The 23,301-nt window shown below is 40.8% G+C and overlaps 2 protein-coding genes across 4 annotated transcripts in view; one reads left to right on the top strand and one right to left on the bottom strand.

Moving 5' to 3' along the window:
• Positions 1-1,560: 1,560 nt before the first annotated feature.
• Positions 1,561-20,160, bottom strand: rdh8a (retinol dehydrogenase 8a). Of its 2 annotated transcripts, XM_053851300.1 has the most exons (8): positions 19,994-20,160; positions 17,398-17,496; positions 7,870-8,032; positions 4,287-4,448; positions 3,250-3,429; positions 2,785-2,878; positions 2,292-2,475; positions 1,561-2,230 (listed from the first exon to the last, which is right to left on the bottom strand). In XM_053851300.1, the coding sequence occupies exons 3-8, from the start codon at positions 7,973-7,975 to the stop codon at positions 2,003-2,005; spliced, it is 954 nt and encodes a 317-aa protein (XP_053707275.1). In that variant the 5' UTR covers positions 7,976-8,032; positions 17,398-17,496; positions 19,994-20,160; the 3' UTR covers positions 1,561-2,002. The 2 variants fall into 2 exon arrangements, with proteins under 2 accessions (XP_053707275.1, XP_053707274.1); XM_053851299.1 differs by lacking the exons at positions 17,398-17,496; positions 19,994-20,160 and having other exon boundaries at positions 7,870-8,235.
• The window catches only part of col5a3a (collagen, type V, alpha 3a), a 46,388-nt gene continuing 42,763 nt past the window's right edge, over positions 19,677-23,301 (top strand). For both annotated transcript variants that reach the window (XM_053851297.1, XM_053851298.1), the window contains exon 1: positions 19,677-19,911. In XM_053851297.1, coding sequence (XP_053707272.1) covers positions 19,827-19,911 — 85 coding nt within the window. In that variant the 5' untranslated portion in view covers positions 19,677-19,826. The remainder of the gene's footprint in view (positions 19,912-23,301) is intronic.

Genomic DNA, 23,301 nt, shown 5'->3' on the forward strand with positions numbered 1-23,301 from the left:
CCTCCCGAACATTCAAAACATACAGACTCCTCCCCCAACCTACTCAGATTCTGCGCCCCCCGTCCCCCCCCGCCCCACTCCGCACACACACCCATTTGATTGTGATTGACAGCATCTTTGTTCCATTGTGTGGAGCTGTCGCCTCTGATGAAGATACATACACACGGAGCTGGGCAGCAGCGCTCATTGTACACGCCACAGAAACAACAGGTCCGCAACCAGTTGCGCTGTCGCCCGATGGTGAACCGCTCGACCATGCCCACGGTCTGGACACTCTCCCGAGCGGGACGCAGCAGCGCGGCTCAGACTTGGCTCCAGCGACGGCGTGGTCACCACCATCCCAGACTCGGAGGTCTTGGCCTTGATGGGCTAAGGAGGCCAGCTGGAGAGGAGCTGGGCAATGCGTCTGAGGAGGCCGTCATTAGGGTTCACCCCTCCTCAGGGATGGGAACCAGGTCACATTCTCTCACACGGCACAAAGCGGGGTGTATGTGTGTGAGAGGTGGGGGTTCAAGGGAGGGGTTTTGATGGGGAGCAGGCCATGACCTCTTTATATCCATCAACAGATCACTAACTTGGCCCATAGACATGCACATAAAATGCTTTCACACACACACACACGCATGCTAATGTGTGTGCAGATGCACATGCCGCTGCACAAACAAGTGCAAGCTCAGCATAAGGGACCGGTGAAGCTGCAGCATCAAGCTCTGACATCAAGTCCATGACGACGACCGAACCAGTCTTTGTCTGTGGGAGCTGTTATGGTGATGGTTCTGTTTGGAATGAAAATACTTTTTGGAATGTAAAGATACTGGTGAGATCTCAAAGAAATGATGCAGTGACCTATTGAAATCCGCCATCGATTTGTTTTCACTTTTATATTCACAAATTTCAGCAGTCTGTTCATACATCCATCCATTCTCAGCTGTTTCCCACTAAAAATGTTTTTGACAAATAAGACAGGACAGTATTTCATTAAATTATAAATGTTGTCGATTCATATTAATATATTTTATTATTTTTCTCTTTCTTTTTCCTTAACATGCCAGTTATTCTCACCCATATAAAGCCATTCAATTCACATGACTCGTGAGTATTTCGAATTTAATGACTTTTTAAATGGTTTTAATGTTTTTTAATCTTTTGAATTCATGATTATGTCTCCATTAAAAACATTCTAAAAAATGAAGATGCGACACGTGAAATTATATTACCTTACACATATGTTATGTTGCTTCATATTCTCTATTGTATATTAAACTTAAATATGAGACTGACTCATTATACAACAAGAATACAGCTGAGAATCATGAAACTACTGATTATTACAAGTGTAATAACAAGTGCAAAAGCCTCATCTTAGAGGCCTCTTTTTTCATCCGGCAGCTGTCGATAAATCTGGACCTAACACACGGAATCCTGCCAACGATCTTGGTCAGTCCAGACCAGCCATTATGAACGAAAACTGTGAAATACTACCCCCTCTTGGTGACTAGCATGTATTACAGAAACATGCTCCCAAACGTCACACTGAAGAAACACAAAGCCGAGGGTCAATCAGGATCCTTTTTTTTTATTTCAAAATCAAATAGACTGATTAAATATGCACGATAAAAGCCTTCAAAACAACATTTACAAAAAAGATTTCAAATAGAATTAAACAGCAGTTTTGACCTTGAGAACACTCAGTGAAATAAGATTACGGTCACAATAGAAGTTTTGTTAAAGACACAAATTAATACCATCTAGTTACCTTTCTCTGAAACGGAGCTTGTGCCTTGCAGTCTTGTCCACGGGACTTATAAAACCTTTTAGAACACTTTTCAAACTGTAAAACAGCCACAAGTAAGATATCCCCTCATTCAGTCATACCTCTGTACACGGATCCAGTTGGTGTGTTGATTTATACTCATGCGATGTACCTTTGTCATTTCTCTGAATCAGCGCTCCTGGACTTATTGGCTCTAATCTAGACGCGAGGAGAGGAACCGGATCTCCCTCAGTTAGGGGACACGGTTCGTCTCCGCAGGCAGCTGCAAGTCAGACACTTGAGAATGCTCATGGTGATGTGCATGAGTGGGCCAAAATTAAAAAGCAGGTTGTAGAAGGTGTTGACAGACAGGCCGCCGGTCTCATCCGCGTACTTCAAGGCCACGATGGGTGTGTAGAGGCTGTTGGTCAGGTTCCTGAAGCGGGGGCTGCTCGACTCGATCACCTTCTTAGTGCACTGGAGGATAGAAAACAGTGATTTTGATGCTCACTGCGCTTGAGAAAACCTTCAGTCTTACTTTGGCTATGTCGTCCGGGGTCTGCCCCATGGCCTCGAAGATGTCTATAGACGACGGCAAGTAGACGTCTTTAAAGTAATGGACCGTGTCTGCGTCCACACCAGGATACTCCATCTTGGCCACATCCTCCATCATTTTCGTCTCAAACTCGGTGTGAACCGGACCTGGCTCGATCATGGACAACCTGAGGAGAGTCCGATACAGTCCAGTTTATTTATTTCTTATGGATCATTTTACAGTCTTTCATGACTATTTCAGGGTATTTATGATATTACAAATATAGTTTTTCTGTTCTAGCTCAAAATGTGATTTTTAAACTGTGATATTTCATTCATAAATAAAGATTATTTGAAGGAAATATAAATGTGAAATCATATTTTAAGCTCACAGCAACAATTTTAAGCATTTAAATGTTTTTGAAATATCTGAAATTTTCTTTCTAATGACTTGAATTCTTCCGTCATCATTTTTCAAATGAATAAAGTGGACCTACCTGATGTTGAACTTCAACAGCTGCACAGCCATGCTCTCACAGAAGCCTTCCATGGCGAACTTTGATGCCGTGTAAACGTCATTGAACACAACTCCTGCAACCAAACAGCACAGATTTAAAAGACACTTTCCACCAAAGCTAAACAATTCAAATGCCACTTCATATTATTCCCTGAAGTATGTTTTAAAAACTGGTTATTTGTCACCGACAATTACATATATATATATATATATATATATATATATATATATATATATATATATATATATATAGACATTATAATAGATTAGAATAATCTTAATCCAGACTATTTTACTCCCCCCTGAGCCATATCTGAACCCCCAAATACTGTCCCCCTCCTTAAATTTGATTCAGATATACATTTAATGTCATTCTGCAAAAACAAAAGTTCATGCACCCTCTTCTTCTGAAGACTAGCAAAGCTAACAAATCATCAGCTGGTACCCTGAAGTCCCATCACGCTGCTCATGACCACGATGTGTCCCTCTCTCCTCTTCTTCATGTCGGGCATCACTTCCTTGATCATGCGCACCACCCCGAAAAAGTTGGTCTCAAACACCCGCTTCATCTCCTCGATGCTGATGCTCTCCACCGGCCCCAGCAGACCCACACCTGCGTTGTTGACTGACACACAACATGCAAACTAAATGGAACTGTATCATGACAAAACAGACACTGAATGAATATATCAATATTTCAATGGATCATATTTATTGCTATATAAATATGTGAAGTACATAGTTGAGTTGACTGACTGAAGTCTAGCTTAAGAGAAGTCTATACTTCTGCATAGCAAGTTTAAGTTTGACTTTTAAGTTTAAGATTTTTACACCATGACGTAACAAATAAGTCATGAAAGTCTTTTTTTTCCGGTTGCTGAATTGTTATTGACTGTTGTATGATAAATAATATAATAATAGTAATTCAGATTTTAAAAGTTGCAGCTCGCATTTTGTTCACAAGCACCTAAGCTTGATATTATCATCATCTGTTACATTATAGAGGAGGCGCGTACTGACTGAAAGGTTCCTCAACCTCCCACAAGGTGTCAGTGTGGCACCACACCAGCGCAGTGTGACGTAACCAGTCAGACAAACAACCGCTGGCTTTTAGATAATTGCTGGGGATTTGAACCTGAAGTAAAAGGACGGATCTTCTTTTCAGCGATACCAGACCGGCGTTTATTTGCCTTTCTTTGTTTTATCAAGCAGCTAACTCCTGAAAACAGCTCCATGATACAAGCCAACACTTGTGGGTTGTTTACATAACCCTCACCTCACACATACACAGAAAAACAAGACGTGTTTTTTGTGTGTGCTGGAGCTGTGAAAAGCCTCTGCGCAACACTGACTCATCATGTTGCATTATGATTGCAGTCACAACACTGTGCTGAGATACTGAGCCCCATCTGTTCCGCTCCTCCTGAAACTGATCGGATGCTGTTTTGGCCACTGATGATTGACATCCAAAACGCCACTCACTCAGGATGTCAATGTGGCGATCCTTTACGTTACTGATGCACTGCTTGACCGATTCATCGCTGCACACGTCCAGCTGCAGCAAAGTCAAGTTCTTCCCGAAGGAGTCTCCGGCAGCTTCCACCAGCTTGTCCTTCTTCTTCAGGTCTCGCATCGTCGCGATCACTATCAGGAAAGACGTGTTAGAGTTGGCCTCAGCCACATCATATCATAACATCTAATTCTACAGTGGTACCAAGGTTTTCGAACGTCCCGGACTTCGAACAAATCGGAGTTCAAACAAAAAATTCGAACGCCCCTGAAAAAAGCCGGAAAAACCATAACGTGCACGGACCGATCAGCTGACACACGACGCACTTTGTTATTGTGTATAACGCAGCCTCTGTATGCAGACATGTCCCGTTAGCTACATTTACTGACTGTTTTTTCTTCATATTGAGGTGTAAAACCTTTCCTGTCTCCGCACTGGACCGTGGTAGAGTGTCACAGGGGAGGTGCTCGCTCTCGACACTCCAGGGTTTGATGTCCTGTTGTGGGCTGGAGCTGGGACAGGGATGAGGCGAGTCTGGGACAGAGCGTGACTTGGTTTATGACTTTGTCACAGCCAAACTGCACAGAAGCGCACATTCAGAGCTGGACACGCACCGGGCACCTCTTCACTTCTGGAGAGACGTCACTCACTCGGCAACCCCTCCCACATGCAGCGGCTACACACATAGAGGAACAGCGCACCTGCAGCAGACACTCTACATTCACTCCTACAAAAGACTATTTCAAGGCTTGGAACACACTATTTCTTTTTCCATTCATTGTAATGGGAAAAATCGATTCAGATTTCCAACACTTCGCTTCTCGGCCGGCCGTCTGGAACGGACTGTGGTCGAGAACCGAGGTACCACTGTATTTGTTAAGGTTCAACGTTTTTATTTCCAGATCACACAGTCTTATGACCTATGGTTATCCTGGTTCCTTTGTCCCAAGTTGACATGTGTCAAGGGGCATTTTGAAAAGTAAATAAAATATATTTAGATAAAAACCACCCCCATACTCCTTTAACTTTCTGATGAGTTTCACCATCGTGCCTCGTGTCCCATCCATTTAGGTGACGTACAAAATCCAAAATAAAACACTGATACACCACAGAGACCCATCACATTGTGAAAAATATTTGATAAAATACTACCATCAAGAAAAGTGCAGCAAGCATGCGCCATTAGTTATTGACTCTAGACTCTCATCCTTTCTGGGTCAAGTTCTTGTGTGACAGAAGTTAAATATTGTCAGAATGATTTGCTGCAGTGGCTGCTGGATTAAGAGGGTCAAACTCAGTCGGGTGCAGTAAAAACCTTCCTGCACTTATGTAAAAAAAAAGCATGCATTAGTTCAAAACCAGTTCATGCAAAGACAAACAGAGGGAAATGAGTTCAGCTGTGAAAGTCGTTCTGTAGCTGTGCTTGCCACAGCTGATCAAAGTTCTTAAACGCGCCCTGTCTGCCACTTCGACGGCACTGAATTGATGAGTTGACCTCTCGCGCTGGGCCGCATTAACCCACATACGGGCCAGAGATCCATCACCGGCTGCAGTTATCAGTCGGCTGCCGTGGCTGTTATCCTCACTGTGTGTTCTGCCTGAAGGGCTGACTGACGTTATCAAGTTTAGAGAAGAGAGTGCGTCAGTCAGCCCAGGAAAACGGCCCTCGCACTCACATTCTTCCAGAGCTGCCTGTTATTCTGCTCCGCTGATAATGCTGAACCATCTTAAAGTCAGTCATGTCACCCCACATTTGATGGATTACCTTCAGATATACCTTATGAACATCTTATGACCATGCAATTATCATGTTCCTACACTGTCATACTCATATTTGACTGTATTATAGTCAGCTGTGGTGCAATATTGTGAGGTAGTTATACCAACCACTCATGCTACCACACTGCTGTCATTTAATCAAACTTTGCTGCAATACTTGTTCAATATTGTAACATAATTGATTATAGTGTGTGTTTTGAGTCCAAATTGTCTCAGTAGAAATACATTTTATGTGTTGTTTATGGACAGTGGCTATAACAGTGGCTGATCTAATCCTGGCGATGAGGATGGGATTTTAATGCTCTCTGAGAGGCTCTTATCACTATTGATTTTGTTCAATAATATGTTTCAATATGGTCGGATAGTATCAGCCCTTGGTCTTTGGAGTTATAGAGGATACTTAGGAACAAAGTTTGGAAAAGGATGTGGAGATGGTTTGTGCATCCATCTTAAATACAATGCAAGTTGTGACCTGAAAATACTGCCATTCTTTAACAGGTTGAGCCATAAACATCAGCTCTCCCCTCAAAAACTATCCTTATTTCTTCAATACAAAATGTCGGGTGGGGTGGATGAAAAACAACATTTGCGATCTTTATTTTGACGCGATTGGATCTAGTTTATGCTGTATTGTAAATTTAAATTGATATTAGGCCCACTAAAAATGGACTATTTGAGGCCCACTAGCCTCGCATTTGACACGTGGCCCACTGGTCCTTATGAACAAGAATCAATAGCATTCACTTTGCTCTTGTAAAGATGAATAAAGGAGTGTATTCTGCTTCGTTTTCCTAGCAGGGCATGAAGAACACACAAATGGTTTTAAATGAAATCTAATTAAATCGTATTGTAGGACTCGAGAGGAGCAAGCAAGTGACGCAACAAAGAGATTTATAAATTGGTGGAGAAAGTGAACAATAGAGCCACTGTTCCTCCGGCTCCTGCAGGAATTACACTTGGGCAGCTTAAACATCCTGGTATGAACCTCACAGCCTCCCAGACACTGGAGTCTTTCTAGGTTGCAGCTAATCTGATTTTGTCTTGCAGTGTGCAAGCTTTAATCTGAAATGCATTTTTTTTTTTTTTGGAACAAAACAGATTAGCATCAAAGCTCAGAGGTGTGAGGGTCACACAATGGAAAACAAGTGTAACTGGACCCCAAAAATAGGCTTATTAGGATCAGATTATTTGGGCGCTTTCCTGCCACTGGATTTGAACATTTATTATTTCGAATGATGAGATCCCACTGAACAAGTGTGCATCAATGAAGACTTCAAATAAGCTCCTTGCTTTCTAGTGAACTCTCCTTGTAGGGGTCTTAAACTTTGTCCCCCCTTCTTCTCTCGTCCCTGAGACGAAGCTTTAGGCACATTAGACACGGTACTAACCCGGGACAGGCGGTCTACATACAATTCACAGCTATAAAAGAGGCTTTGTGCCGGAGATGTCACTTGAAAGAGAATTGACAAGTCTTTTTTTATGATTCTCTCCGTAAGAGGCATATTTCTAGAGCCTGGCTTCAGAAAAAGTACGCTTTCTTGTGGTCGTTTGGATCGGCTGGAGCGCAGTCCTGACCAAAAAAAAAAACATGGAAACATACCGCTGAGCTTAGCTTGGTCGCAAAACCAACCGTTACGCACGAAACTCAACCTAACTTTGTGCGTAAAGGAGTGCAGGAAATGGGAATCGCGGAACGGTTTTCCAGCGAACGGCTCGATCACGCTCACTCCAAACAGGTCCGATCAAAGAAACAATGCAGAAAGAAAGCGCATTTACCATGGTAACGCTTCTTTTCATCTTTGGCCAGTGTGACGGCGATTCGCAGCCCGATGCCGGAGGAGCAGCCGGTGATCAGCACAACTTTCTGCCCGCTGTTCGCCATGATCTGCCCGGGTAGACGCTGTGTTTGTCAGCGGTCCTCTGCTCCGGATGGTCACTGCTGAGGGGAGCAGACGATTATAGGACTTTAAAAAACTAAAGCGGATCATACAGCCACTGCAGCCATGTGAGCCTCTGACTCAGTCACATGCTCCTGAAATGTACTTTTTAAAAAGCGGACCGCACAGCCCGCAGTAGAGGTTTTGAACTTGCCCCGTGCTGCCTGCCTTTAAACTTAATTCCTTTTAAAAAATGTGTGCGGCCGTGCATGCGCAATCGTGCGCGATTGAGAGGGGGCAGAGCTTATTTGATTTCTTGGCTGGTGACCCTGACGACAAAATGACCATGACGCAATACTCACGCTGCACCGACACATTGTAAACATCACTCCGTATCCGGTCTATTTAAAGACGAACGCAGATCAATCGACCCAAAATACTCCACTACGGCCACTATCAAAACACGTCCTTCTATCTTGTTGTGCATTTATATTTGTCACGCCATTCACAAATAAAAAAAATGTGTATATGCAAATTAGATTCCGAATCCAGCTCCTTTGGTTCCGAGTTTTATTTTGTCAACTGTTTGCCCCAGTTCTTTTTAAAGGTCATGGTTTGTGTAACTAAATAAACTGTAGTCTACCGACATCTGGCGGTAAGAAGCTGAAGTTGTACGAGTTGCTCTGCTACTGCTACTTAACTGAAAGTCATATAAAAAAGAAGTGTAAAACTGATGCATGAAAAATACTACAAATAGTAATAATTCAAATGTAATATATAATAGTAACGAAAAGTAGCAGAGATCAGAACGCTGATGTAGCAGGGTTAGCGGAAGAACAAGACAAAGACAAATGTCGCTTCATGACAACAGGTTTGAAGTCCCCATGCACCGCTGAACTGTGGACTCTGATTCAGAGCTAAAAAAAACGGGAGCAAAGGGCGTCTGATAAAATCTCAAAACAGACTTGCTTCATCTTTCAGGTGAAAGGTCACACGCTTCAGAGTGGAATATGTAACAGGAGGTCACTGCTTGTAGTGTTATATATCATTATATTTATGCAGTTTTTTGATCATCTACCCATATTTTATTGTTATTTTTACATCAATAATACATTTTTGCACTCAAAATGAATACATGTAATTACTCAACTAAACGGAAAACAATTCAAAAGTGGCTTCTAACATAAGGTCCCCTTTCGGCCCCTCTGCACAGTAACTGGCCGCCACCATATTATTATTATTTCCGTAACAATATAAAAGATGCTACTCCTTTTATCATTTTCTAAAATATGTTGTTCCGGTCCCAACATGTTGGCATTGTTTATTTTAGGCTTCAGCATTTTTAAAACAGATTTCTTAAGATTTATTTATTCTACATTTTATTAAGGGTCAAATATTATATGATGTTGATGTGATGTTTCTGACTATAAAGTTGCCTTTCCTGCTGCTGGTTTTGACAGAGCAAATGAAATGCATGTGCTGAGTTTACAGCTGCGAATGTACAAAACTATTATTAGATACATGAAATCAAGCTTGTCCATGCATTGCAGAGGCGTCAATTAAAGTGGCCGAGCCAAAGAAATATTTGTTGAACTCTACAATGGACTGACAGGTGAACAAAATCGTATCAAAATGCAGTCATTTTTTCGGTTTGAATTGTCATAAATTGGTTTATTGTTAATAATACGCCTCTCGGCTTGTTCCCAGTGCTGTATTATTCATGCCCCCCTCACCCCCCACGCCACTGGAAGAGTGCGGTAATACATTTGTAATGACACATTCTGCCTCGGTGGTTGCTCAGAGAATCAGATAATGATGTATCCTCTGCCTCTTGTTGTATTCCCCACCCCTGGCTTGCCCCTTTAACCCCTGCGCATTTCAACATGTTAACACAGTGTGAAGCGCCATGGTCACTAATGGATGAAAGCAGAGGGCACACACAGATCATAATGGCTGTCTGCACTCTCCGGTTGATTTGTTGGATATCATCACCAAGGCACTCCGAAGAGACCTGATCAATGAAGGGGAACTGAACCGCCCCGCTGCGCCTGGAAACCACCAGGCTGATTTCAATTTTTTTTTTCCTTTTTTATAAGAAAAGATGGTGAAATCCAAACTTTCACATCTCAACTTTTGATTAACTGTCCTCCGACCTGTCGACTGAGAGCAGACAGTCAGCTTTTATTGGGTTCAAGTCTCATTTCCTCTTGCTGTCTCGCAAAGCTGATGGCTGTATTTGTAATATTCCTCAACCGAGACACGAGCCAAAGTTTAGAGGCACTTTGGAAGGGACTAGTTGGGATCGTGATGTCAGTAGCTCGCAGCAGATTTGCTGGAACGTTTTCTGTCCAAACATCCAGCTAAACATGAGGAACAAACAACCTGAAGTTAATACACTGCATTGGAGACCTGCACAAACTGTCAAAACAGGTTGAAATAAAACTCCACAGTGTGCTTAAAGGCAATCCTGATGACAGTAAAAAAGTACAACCAAGTACTTGAATAACGACAAAGTCAGTCACAGACTAAATGTCTGTGCCATGATGATATATAAACAAGTGGTGGGACACGATTTAAAATCTACATCCTTTTGTATTGTAGCAGTAACAACTCATACGATGTTCTACGGCCACTTTCGGCACCAAATTCAGTCACTAGTCCTTTCAGTGGTAACACACACAATACACACTGCTACCACACGTCCTTCCTCTCCAACTACTGCTGTGAAAATCACATTATTTTTATGTTTATGGGGGCTTAATACAAATTGTCAAAGGTCCGCATTAGCCCCGAGGGCAGTGCAATCTGCAATCTGGTGTCATGTTCTTCAAAGTTTAAAATATATTTGGACAGAAAGTGAAATATTAACATTTAAACAAGATAACAGGGGACTATTTGAAAGAAAAACAATTTCATAAAACTGAACATAAAAGATGAAACCTTTGACTTTTAGCATGTGTGGCGCGACAAAACTCTGCCTCTGAATTGATCCTGCGCAGGTGTTGATGGAGATAAGGTGACTGGCAGTCGAAACAGTTTCTGTAGAATTCCAAAACATTTAAGCGTGAAAGAGACCAAAGGAGTTCGAGAAGATCTGTCGAGCAGCAAGTCGGTACATGCTTGTCTGTGTGGACTTTCTCCCTGTCTTCCCCCTGACCTTTGTCCCTGCGGAGTGTTTCTCTGGCAAGTCTTCACTCACCCATTTAATCTACTTTGTTTTTAACAGTTCAGGTCAGAATATCATCCAGAGTTTCTGACAGCAGTGCTCACAATACAGCTGCGCCTGAAGCCCAAATAATTTGAGGATTCCTTCTGCAATGTTTAGGTCAAAGACAGTGCACTGAGAAGAAATTCACACCCCTTCCTCTCTCTTTATGGCTTTATTGTCAATTTCCTGTGCTCTGGCTTTAAGGTTATATAAGACAGTGTTTTCGGGACTTCACAGTCACTCGCTTCATCACATTAGTGCACTTTCTTGTCAGACCTTCTGAGTGAAACAAACCTTTGAGAAATTGAGATTTGTTCTTCACATTATATTTTTCTGACCTTCCTTTGTTGTTATACTTTTTTATATTATAAATATAATATAAACAATAATAAACCGTAACAGTAACATATAATAAAAAACAGTAAATTTTAACACATTTAGAAAATGTTAATGTTGATATTACAATCCATATTTAGCTTTATTAAATTATAAATATAAAATATTAAACGTTTTTCACCCATTTTCCCTTTTAGTTACCCTCCAAATTTGTGTAGTTATTTTACTTGTATTTTATTACTGTTGTTGTGTAAAGTGTAATAATCACTTTATGTATATTTAAATATACATTATTTTACAATATCACCACTTTGTTAATAATATCTTGAGGTAAAAATATACGTTTTAAATACGAAGGGTCCTCTTCCCACCATTATACAAAACTATTGTACTATATCATTTATTTATTATTTTCTTTTTCCATATATTGACATTTGTATGCTCAAGGTATTTATTGATTGAATAATATATATATATATATATATATATATATATGAATGATATAAATTATAAAAATCTAGAACTACAAAGCCTCATTATAGAATGAGCCCAAGTGTAGTTTTCCATGACATTAAACGCATTTCAATATTTGTTTGAGGAGCGTCTCTTTCCTGTGAGGGCAATTCTACATTTTCTACTAGCGGGATAAATTGCTGAGAAAGAGTTTGGAGGGCTGGAATGTTTGCAGCAGGTCATCATTGACGCTTTCTGCCCTTTTGTGTGCAAACAGCAGAGGAGGTGTGGAATGCAAACTTCATGAGAAGAGAACAAATGAAGGAAAAGAGTAGCTGGGGGTCGGTGGGAGGGATATACAAGAAGAAGAAGTGACTCAGAGAGCAGGAGGGAAAAAAAAGGACCCAATCTGGGGAAGCGTTGATACATTCAGAAGCAGCTAATTGCAAGGAAGTGATGAAAGAAGAAGAGAGTTTTATCTGTTGTTCCAGCTGCAGGCTGCGTTTAGAGAAACCCCACAGTGGGACTCTTGTGAGTGGTGAAGATCCTGAGGAGGTATTCCTAAGCAAAGAGAAGTGAGTTGTTTGTTCACTTCGGCTGCAACTCACTACCCATCAGTCATATTCAAGCCTTTTTGTGGAGTGTAAAATTCAACTGTAATATACATTATATACTGTATTATTGATTGAAACTATAGGAATGTAGTGGAACAAAATATGTAAGCATGGAAGAAGAAGAATTCAAGGAAGGGGATGTCACAGTCACGCTCTGTATTATACACTCTAAACAAACCTTGAAAGAAAAATACATTATTATATTATTATGTTATTGGTCCAATTTCAGTGGTAAATACCAGCCAATCATATGGGCCAGGAGGCTCCCTCTCTGCCTCCAGGTAAGGTGCCACCTAGCCCATAAGAACAGCTGATATCATGACCTCCACCGAGGCAGTTGTGTGATAGCAGTCAGTGGCAAAATAACTCAAAAAACAAAGAACCGTTTCTGTCAAATTTTCAGCAAAAAATGATCTTGAGAAATGGAAGAGAATATCCAGTTTCACAGGTGATCTGTATTACCATCTGAACAAGCAAATCTTTTGAATCACTCTTTGGCTTGAGCTGCAGTGTTTCCTTTTCAAGAGCTACAGTGTTTGCACTGCAATTGGGTTCACATAGTGTCTCAATGAGCTCATTGTCATAGACTGTATTTAAATTAAAGCCTCAGATAATAAAGGTAAGCCACAGGGCAATGATGTTGCAAACAAATACAAATAAATGCTTTTCCATATTGCTCTATGACTGCTGAAATATTGACGAAAATGGCGTCAGTGCCATATATATTATTGGAACAAGTAAAAAAAAGCTGTTTACTGAGCTATACTGACGGCTAAACAGCATTTGAGATCAACAATAAAACAGGAGAGTTCAATCCAGTTTATTTGGACTACTTGTTTGAGATGCTCAATTTGGTTCTTGCATGCTAGTCAGATGAGTCGCCATTCATCTCTAATGATTACAATTATCACCATAGTGCCACTTCTCATTATTGACCCAGTGTGAGATTTCCACACTGCTGGCTTGGCAACAGTCTTTAGTAACTCACGTGTGGACTAATCCATCTCTCTTAAATCCTCAATTGAAGATTGTAAACCATTTTTCTGTTAACAATATCTTTCTCCCACCGACACAGACTGGTTAGCAGTCAATGTGGTCCTTGACTGAAGCACTTGTGGGCCAAAAACCTGCGGCCTCACATGCTTAAGAACCTGCCCTAAAACAAAAATGTGCCTGTCATCTGCAAATATGGACACATATTTAGACACTTTAGATTCGGCAAAGCATAACCTATGCTCATAGTGATTAAACTGTAACACTGATTTGTGTAAGTGCAGACTTATTTTTGGAATTTGTCGTCTGATGTTTTCATAATTTATCTCCAACAACACAGAGCAACATGGTATTACACGATTTCTGATCTCATAGTGAAAAATGACTTGCAGTATTGGCCTCAAATGTGTTGCTGCAATGTGAAAATGTTGTCACTGTGATTCAAATTAATTAAAAAAAAAAAATATATATATATTTTACATTATGAGACTCGGTGAAACCAAAATCATCTGTATAAAAACAACATTTTGAAGACAAACTACTAAGTGCTATTGGCAATAAATGAGGGTGAAAAGGGTAACTAAACTGTAAGTTAAACTTTGTAGATTGAAGATGCATCACCAGATCATATACCCTTTAACAACTCATCTGTGAATCCAGAATAACTTACATAATAATATTTTATAACCATGTAATGAAAACAATTCACCCCTTAGCCTTTCATAAATCATTTCCAGCAGTCTTTCTGACTGAAAAAAAGAAAAGAAAAAACATGCCCGCATGCTTCCTCTGACAAGTGCTTGTTGTCCTGTCCTGACATGTTCTTCATCACAGAGTGAGAACTCCCTTGACAGGTCATTTCAGATTCTCTAATGCTGAGCACTCCTCTCACGGGAGTAATAAGGTTCCACTACACTTCAGAGGGGCCCTAAAATAAGCCAGTGACAGATCACCATTGTCTCCAGCTGTGATTAAAAAGAGCGAGTTCATCATTGTTTTAGGAGACACAGAATGACCTGTAGAGGGAGGGAGAGATGCTTTTAGAGTGCAGCTCAGCACTGCTGCTTTCCACTCCAGGAAGGAAAGTGAAAGAAAAACATGATCGGGAAGACAGATAGCTGTGCGACCCACAAATGACCACCTCTATTTTTACACATTGAGAATAAACTTAAACACATTTTGTGCCCAACACAGCGCTAAGCAAAACCCGTGACTGCATTTAAAGACACTGCAATCATTTTCTTGTTTGCTTATATGAAAATTTGACACACTTTTATGGGCTGAAAATTGGGTTTGAGTTTTGCCTCGATAAAAACAAAGAGATGTGGTAAATCTTCTCTGGTAGCAATGTATACTTTAAATTTTCACAAAACAGCTTTTGAGTCTTTGCATTGAAAACAATACTCATGTATGAGCATCAACGCAATCTGTTTCTCAAAAAGAAACATGGCGTCATCTGCAAATATGAAAAGAAGAAATGTTTTCAGAAAAATATTAAAGCTGTGTAACACTTAAGACAATAGAAAACATATTAACCTTCAATAAACCAAGTACTTACTGTTAATTACCACTACTACAAAATAGTAATAAGGGTTTTGGCGATGGATCCGTTGGAATCCAACACAAATGGCAGCTCTATAGTGGTTGAATTGAATTAATCTCACCCAATGCTTTTATAATTTTAAAAAAGATTTTGGGGAATGAAAATACAGCTTTTTATTCTTCAATTGTCTTACTAAACATTTACTGCAAGCTGTATACATTAGCCAAAGCCAGCGGGAATAAAGTGATAAATAAAGACCTTTGAATCTTGAGTGGGAAAATGAACTGTAATAAGACTATTTTTAAATACTGCATCTGAAACTGCCAGCAGGCTTGTGAGAGGTCATGACACTCTTCACATTCCTACACTGCTGTATGTACAGTGCATTCCTATTTCTCAATTAATATCAACTCCAGTATGTCATGAAAGTCAACTTGCTTTTTCCCAGCAGACTGGGCTTCACTCCTGGGCATCACGGTCAGTTTCAAACTGTCTCACAGCCTTTCGCTGGCCTGAGAAGATTAATTATCTATGAGTTGTCCAGCAGTCTAGTAGTTGGACAAAAGTACACAACACATGGTCTGGAAGTATTTCTCACCCCAAGCTCAGACTATCCTCTGGCCTCTTGGTAACTATCTGCTAAAAGCTGCCTGGAATGCAGCCCTGACTCGGACTGACTGGCTAAGCTGCCACTGTGAGGGGAGGTCATGGGGTCCTTTGTTTACTTACTAGATCAGCCTAAATCTGTCCATCTATCTGTGTGCTCCTGTCAAACATTTTCAGTGTCCAGCCAAATCCTGCACTTTCCATTTAAACCCTTGCATTCGCGCCACAGTTGAATTCACCTTTCTGGATCTTTTCCAACATTCTAAGTCAGACTTTGTCGTCCTTTCTTATAGTTTTAAAGGGGCTAAATTGTATGCATGATAATGTTCCAATTTGACAAATCTCATCACTGAGCGTGTCTCGACTTAGCAGCAGATCTGAGGAATTCGTCAGACTTTTGCCAGGATTGGATTCAACCTCCTCGGGTTACCTACAACATTTGATTTAGAGTGGACAATTTGGACACTTCTATGCTGTGAATGTCACCATCAATTATTTGTGCTCGCCAATGTCAGCAAACGTCGGCCAAAATAGAGCCAGAAACCTGCCCATCAATTCCTATTTGAGGTCACAGGAATATCATTGGAATAAAAGTAAAATAATCTTTTACTTCATGCTGACATGTTTGCTCTTAGGACTACTAAAAGAAAAGTTAGATAAAACTGTCTGAGTCATTGTGAAAGACAGCAGGACTATAAAAGGTTTGACACTGTAGAAAAGCATAACAAAAAGCACATCTTATTTGGCATACATTGTGTCAGTATTTCTAAAAGCAAACTCAGAGAGCGCAGACCTCCGTCACATCATTCTCATCCACTCGTATGATTATTATTTCACCCAATATTATTGCCCTTCATTTATTTTATCAAAATAATTAAATACCTAGTTTAGCTTTTAAAACATGTATCTATGACTAATAAAATGATTCAGACAACAGGTGGCGGTAGTGTTCCAGAACTCACTTAAGCAATTCAGTGAACTCATTTAAAGCTACTTCAACAAAGTAGAATATTAGTTGCAATCTGCTGCTAAATGTTTGTGATGCTTAAATAAAGTCATCACCTTCAACCATTGACTGTAATGTGCAGGAAGGAGGCACTGTCGAAGGTTATTAGCCCATACGAACAGGTGATAGGTGCTTTGAAAACCGCAAGTGATCCAAAACATAACCAAATCTTAAGCATCTGTTCTAATCCCTTTTTCAACAGCAGACACTAAAAGACAGCTAAATAAATGAAGATGACCCCATGGCCTCCTTGGTGGAGGTAATTACTATGTAATTATATTTTCACCCTTTTCCCTGTTAAGTAAAAAGTAATTTGTAGCTTATAAAAATGTTTTCCATTTCCTACATCCTTTATAGTCTGGCATGGTTCATACCACACCTCATTTCTCCAGTCCCTGAATGCACAGCAACAGTTGAAGGAAGCTTTTATATCTGCTATACTAGACAAAGGGTTTCAATCATTTTTGTGTCATAGAAAACTTTGTGACCGAGTTTTTCAATCGCCGTCATGTTTTAAATCATGAAGCATTTCCTACTGCCTTTTCCTGCATTAGAAAGTTTTACAAGGTGGGTTGACCCAAACGTTAAACTCGAGCGAGAGGCGGAACAATAATGGAGTGGGCTTTTGGCTAAATGCTTCCAACCAGGTGTTCCAGCCCACGACATACTTGAAGCCGGCCGCTTGCGTCTGTGACCTCTGACCCCAGGTGATTCCAGCTCTTTGGTGGGTGGATCTGCCTTCAACCTCAGAATGGTCCAGTTTGAGCCTGCAGCACAGAAGATGGTGTCAGAATTTAAAGATGGAGGAGGTAATTTGGTCAAGAACAGTTCAGCTCTCTGAACTGTCCAGGACTCTTGAAATGGTAATCTCGAGACATTATTCAATCCTGCAGGGAAGCAGTCACAAAGTGTTGGTTTTTAGAGCCACATCCCTAAAGCAACAGACAAAGCCTTATATTTTATTCATTGTTTTTTTTTAACGGGATTTCACATTACTAAACATAACTCAGGCTATACCTTGGTTTTCCTTGGGTGCAACTGTGGTAAGTTGGAGCCACTTAAAGTAACACATATACAGAGGACGCCGGACAAATCTTCAGTCTCAACTCCATGTTAATAACCTCATGTTTGAGTGTGCAGTCAGAGGCACTCACTTGGAAGAGGTTTCAGGAGGATTAAACAGACCTTAAGCAGATAAAAGTAGCAGCATGTCTTATTAGTCAGATCTACAGCAGATATGTAGCACAGCAGCACATGAGCGACAGCAGAAAGAAAAGAGAGACAAGACAGGAACCAGCATGGACAAGATGGCAGGTTTTGTTTGGAATCTTATGATTGACAAGGACAAACATTTCACGGACTGTTGTGTGGCAACACTTTCTCAAAATTTCTCACCCTAAATATTTATGTTTCTGCACCATCACTGCACACATCTCGATGAGAAATCACTGTGTCATTTGGTGTCACTTTTTTAATAAATGATCACGATGCAGCCACACCTCTCGCACCCTCAGGCGTAAGTGCTGATTTGGAAACACAAGCAAATATTTCAGAAAGTTAAAAGCAGGATCTCTTGTTGACACTTCTGCAGGGCAGGGAAAATAATTTACAACACAGGGAGGATCTAAAATGAATGGTTTCAAGCTGCATGTATAGGGCGTGTTCTTTATGGTGTCCTGTAGGTGGTGCTCCGGGAGACTGAGGCAAAGGTTAACTTGGGCTTGGTGTGACAAGTGTCTGAGTTGGGTGCAAAGTTAGCCAGTTATAATTATGATTCACTTCCAGGGAGAGTTGGAGTCTGCCAGAGCTGAATGTCACTGGTTCTGTTGACAATTCTTTTGAATAGAATATCTCACCCCAGCCACAGTGGAGAGGGTTTGGTGGCCCCAGACCGAGGCCAAAGTTGTCACCTCAAGTGAAGCGGTAGGGATGAAATTCAGATCTAAATCTGACACTGCGGTACTCAGTGGAAAAAACGGTAATGTTGCAGAGGAGATCATTTCCCAGGTGAAGGAGTTCACCTATATTGGGGCTTCGTTCACGAGTGATGGAACTACTCTCACCATCAAAAGGTCACTGATAATAAGAGGCCAAACACAGTTTTCCTTCCAAGCAGACAACACCCTTATAGATAGTGTAGATCAGTCAAGAGGGAAGTGCTCGTGCCAGTTCATCCCAGGGCGCATTAAAGAGAAGCCTGGATTACTGTGTTCTGGATGCTGCCCCTGCTATCTGCTGCACCGATTTAAAACATACACATTCATATGCTTCCCATTTTTGTTTGGTATAATCATCTGCTTTATTATGAACCTTGTGTATCTGAGGAAAAATATCAGTAAGACCAGCTGTTTATTTCATTGTTATCCCTATCATTTAATATAAGAGGTCAAATATATTTTATACGCCGCAACAAATTATGTCAAGAGTGAATTATTGCAATTGCTGATGGAGTGTTAATAAACAAAACTTTTTTCTAGGTAATAGGTAATGTGTTTTTACAGAGGGATCATAGCCGTAAGTTATTACTCGTCTTGGCATCGACTTGTAAAACACAACATTTATGTAGACAACCTTTACCCTCCTACATGTGTTTGTGTGATAAGTTCAAAGCTCCTTGTGTTTAGCCTCCAGCATCAAACTGTTTCACCCCTTTTAAGGTTACATCTTTTGACCTCTTGGTATTAAATAGTTTCTGAAAGAACATCAACCTGCAGCGTTTTCACTCCGTAAATGTTTCATCTTGTGACCACACAAAGCTCCTCGGGGTGACGAGCATCGCTCAGAAGTGAGAGCTAACAAATTATCAGTAGCTGTAAAGGTGATTTAGGACGGAGCCTTATGGCCGCGGACACCAACACACCGTCCCGTGGGAGGGGAGAGGCGGAGGCGGAGGAGGAGAGCAGAGGGTGGGAGTGATGGGGAGAGGGAGAATTGAATGAGAGGAGGAATTGAAAGGAGCCACCACAAGCAAAACTTCTCCAACTATAAAGCAAGTGGAAGTGAGTTTGCTGCTTCTCCACCCGCATGGCTGCGTAACTCCCGCAACTTCAGTAGAGTATCGTCGGCGGAGGCAGAAGGGGGTCTCCGCTGAGAAACCATGGACCATTTAATAAGGACCAGGGGACGGAGGAGACTACCACTATTAGCGCTCATCCTTCTCCACTTAGCGACAACTAAAGCCGGTAAAGTATAGTCAAGTAACTATCTTTAGCGAAAGCTATTAATGCTAGTAAGTAGCACGAAGCTAAAGATGCATTCACTTACCCCTGAGAAAAGTGATGTCTCTCATTTATTAAATCAGAAACCACATCTTGGGCGTGTGTTGTTACGGTCACGTTAGCAATATGAAATTAAAACAAACACTTGCCAGATGCTTTTCGGTCGCATTCGCGTTAAACTCGGCACGCTTCAACTGAGAGTTTAATGGTTGCAGGTTGAGTTTGAACGCGTCCTCCGAGCGTCAGGTGAGGAGTGATGTCATGTTTGCTTGTGACCAGCGTCGGTTTACTGTGAAAGGGTTTAACGTTAGCTTGAGAAGGAGGTGAATGGCTGAACACTGACTTAACCGAGTAGATTAACATTCCTGTCATGGATCTGTTTAATGCACCTTCTCCGCACATAGGTTTTCAGCGGACGAGCTTAGCCTGAAACATTTCCTGCGTTTTTAATTGTGAATATATGGGCACACCTGCATTTTTCCCAAGGCTCATGCCCTGTCATACTTCCGAATGACATTGAATAACTTCAATTTTTGAAGTCCAATTTCATTGCAGCTCATCCATGCTTGGTCACTGTGAGTCTGCCCTGTGGCCTTTTGGGGTCACAGCCTCATATTTCTGTGTAGAGGTGCTGTCGGTTTTGCCACTAGTCTTGGACTCAAGAGAAACTGCTTTGTACAATTCTTAATATGTTTTTGAATATATTTTACTTAAGGTTAGGGTTATCTTGCCCTTGCAAGTGGGTACCTAAAACATGAACTGGGAGACTGACTGTCTTCCTCATTACAATTTGCAAGGAAAAAAGAAGAAGCAAGGCTGTACTTGGAAGTTTAAACATTGTGGTGAAGTTTTTTTGGTCATGACTGGATGGAGGGAATCGATTGGCTGCAACAAACAAACTGAAAGCCAGTCGATATAATCAAACTGAGCTGTGTGGTGTCTGCTGCTGCGAAGGCTGAGGTGAATTCAGCCTGCATGGACATGTGCTGGTGCTGACATCACAGGCTTTGATATGTGCATAATATTTTTCTGTTAAATGTGTTCATGTGTGTTAGAGTGCAGGAATGTTTTTTTTTTTTTTTAGAGGAAACAACAAAGACTTTATATTTGCACACAGGAAGTGGAGGTTTATTTCAAGCCCCTCTGTTCTTGTGTCACACAGCAGTTGCTGTGTTTGTTTTGAGTTTTAAATGACTTATCACAGTATTTACTTCAAACTTGTCTGGCTGTGTGACTCAATGGAAATTGTGCGTAGAGCCCCCTAACTATGCTCGTTTGATCCAGGCTACTCACTGGTTACAGATCCCCAAAGGACGACAGGGTTTCCTCTTTGATCCACAAGAAAATTAGTGGCAAATGAAGACTAATGCAAAAGGCTGATACATGTGACTGGTAAGATGGAGGAGAAAATGTTGTGTAGTTAACTTTATTTACCCAAATAGACCTCCATTCCCTCCATAGACACCTTCAATGTTTGTCTTGTTTAGCTCTCAGTCTGGATCAGGCAGACATCTGGGGACTCCCCTTACATCCAAATTATCCTTTAACACTTGGCATAGCATTCGGTTGCAATCTATATTATTCACCGCACATCTGGCTCGCAGAGATTTTGCAGTCTCCATCCCCTCTGGCTTCAGTGTGTGTGATCACTGGAAGCTTCAAGCAGTCTTCCTGGGGACCAGTTGGAAACGCTTGCAGTGGAATTGCAATGAGCAAACATCAGAGAGGAGAGTGTCAACTGCCTCTGAATCACACTCTGAAAAGTTTCAACAAAGTTGCACGTTCATTTATATAAGATAGTAATTTACCTCACCCCTGCATCAACACGTGGAAGCAAACTACATAACTAATGTAGCTCAGATATTTTACACAAAAGATAAAGATGAAAAGTATGGTAAACAGATCAGATTTCCCTGAAAGAAACCACTGGGCAACAAAGAAGCTTGATGCGATAAATAGTGTCAACATAAATTAAATCTTTCATAAGTCAAGTAGCACACATATGATTTCTATGCGTTGTACTCATAACTTTTGAGTCAGGTGTTTCCTCTTGAGGCTCTTGCTTTTGGCTGGACCTTCATACTGTGACAAACAGTGTGAATGATAAATGAGTTGCTGAAATGCTTCCCTAAATTCCATCAGAGTCACTGGTGTTTTTGAAATTCATGTAAATAGTGTAATTACCGTATACTTATGGCTTTTATTTTCTGCCTTTGGGAAAAAAAGTGTGTTTTTTTTTTTTATAATCCGCCATACAATCTTTACTCTGCTCAACAAAACCTTGTTTGAATTTAACAAAATCCACTGCATGTTTCCTGCATTCTCAATAAAACTCTCAATAAAAGTAATATGGCATCCTCATGGGATTTTCATTGACACAACATGAATTGTGTTGTGCTATTAATAATCAAGTGCATTTTGACAAATAGCAGTGTCACTTTAAGCGCTTCATCTAATGTTGTGCAATCTTTGTAAATGCAAACAGTCGGAGTAAGCGATTCATTTTTATCATTTTCAAATGGTGGTATTTCCACAGCTGGGCGGAAAAACAAAGAAAAATAACTCAGTAAAACAATGTGTTGGCAGTCAATGGAGTCTACTGTGGGACTGTTTGCATTCATTTCAGCTTAGACTTGGACACTTACTTGCAAAATAAATACTACAAGCCTCTTCAATGGGAACAATGGAGAGGAACCCTTCCCTCGGAGTGTGCCACTGTGTCTGTGTTTTCCAGGAATCTGTACAAAAGTTCAGTGCCACACTTGACACTGAGTTGAATTTGAAATCACCAGTACAAGCCACAGAGGACAATGGACAATGTGGATTGAAACAGTGTACAGTGAGAACTTTTTTTATTGGCTTTGTGGTCAGTTGGAAATGACCGCACTGTGTCTCAACTATTTTTCACTGGAACTATTATTTATTGAATTTTACGATAAAGACAAGATGTGGGTTACAATGGAGTGGAACCGATTTTTTTGTGCTTGTTACCTTCAATTAAGCAAAACGTTTGGTGCCTATCTTAGGTAAAAATGATTTGTCTGCACAATAAATCTTATTTGATTTTGATTAAAATTGTATGTACATATACGTATATCAATTTACTGTAGACGTCGTCAAAAAGTACGCTTGTTTTGTTTTTGCTGAAGAAATGCGTGGTCTTTTGTAGGTTTCCGTCTCACGTAGCTTGACAAACAACTGCCTTTTGCCATTGCTGAATTTCATGGCCACCCATCAATTTGTCGTCATTACAAGCTCCGAACAGGCTCTTGCAGGCCGCATAAAATAAATTTTCCGGCCACGTTTAGCCCCTGGACCTTAAGTTTGACACAGGTGCTCTTGAATATTTAGGCA

The sequence above is a fragment of the Synchiropus splendidus genome, chromosome 19 (assembly GCF_027744825.2).
Source record: "Synchiropus splendidus isolate RoL2022-P1 chromosome 19, RoL_Sspl_1.0, whole genome shotgun sequence".
Classification (NCBI taxonomy): Eukaryota; Metazoa; Chordata; class Actinopteri; order Syngnathiformes; family Callionymidae; genus Synchiropus; species Synchiropus splendidus.

Bases quoted from the DNA above. Each gene is read 5' to 3' on its own strand.
- rdh8a (XM_053851300.1), bottom strand. From the start codon at position 7,975: ATGGCGAACAGCGGGCAGAAAGTTGTGCTGATCACCGGCTGCTCCTCC. The intron at 4,449-7,869 runs GTAAATGCGCTT...CTTTCCTGATAG, and splicing joins TGAAAAGAAGCGTTACCATG to TGATCGCGACGATGCGAGAC. The intron at 3,430-4,286 runs GTGAGTGGCGTT...GTTGTGTGTCAG, and splicing joins TCGCCACATTGACATCCTGA to TCAACAACGCAGGTGTGGGT.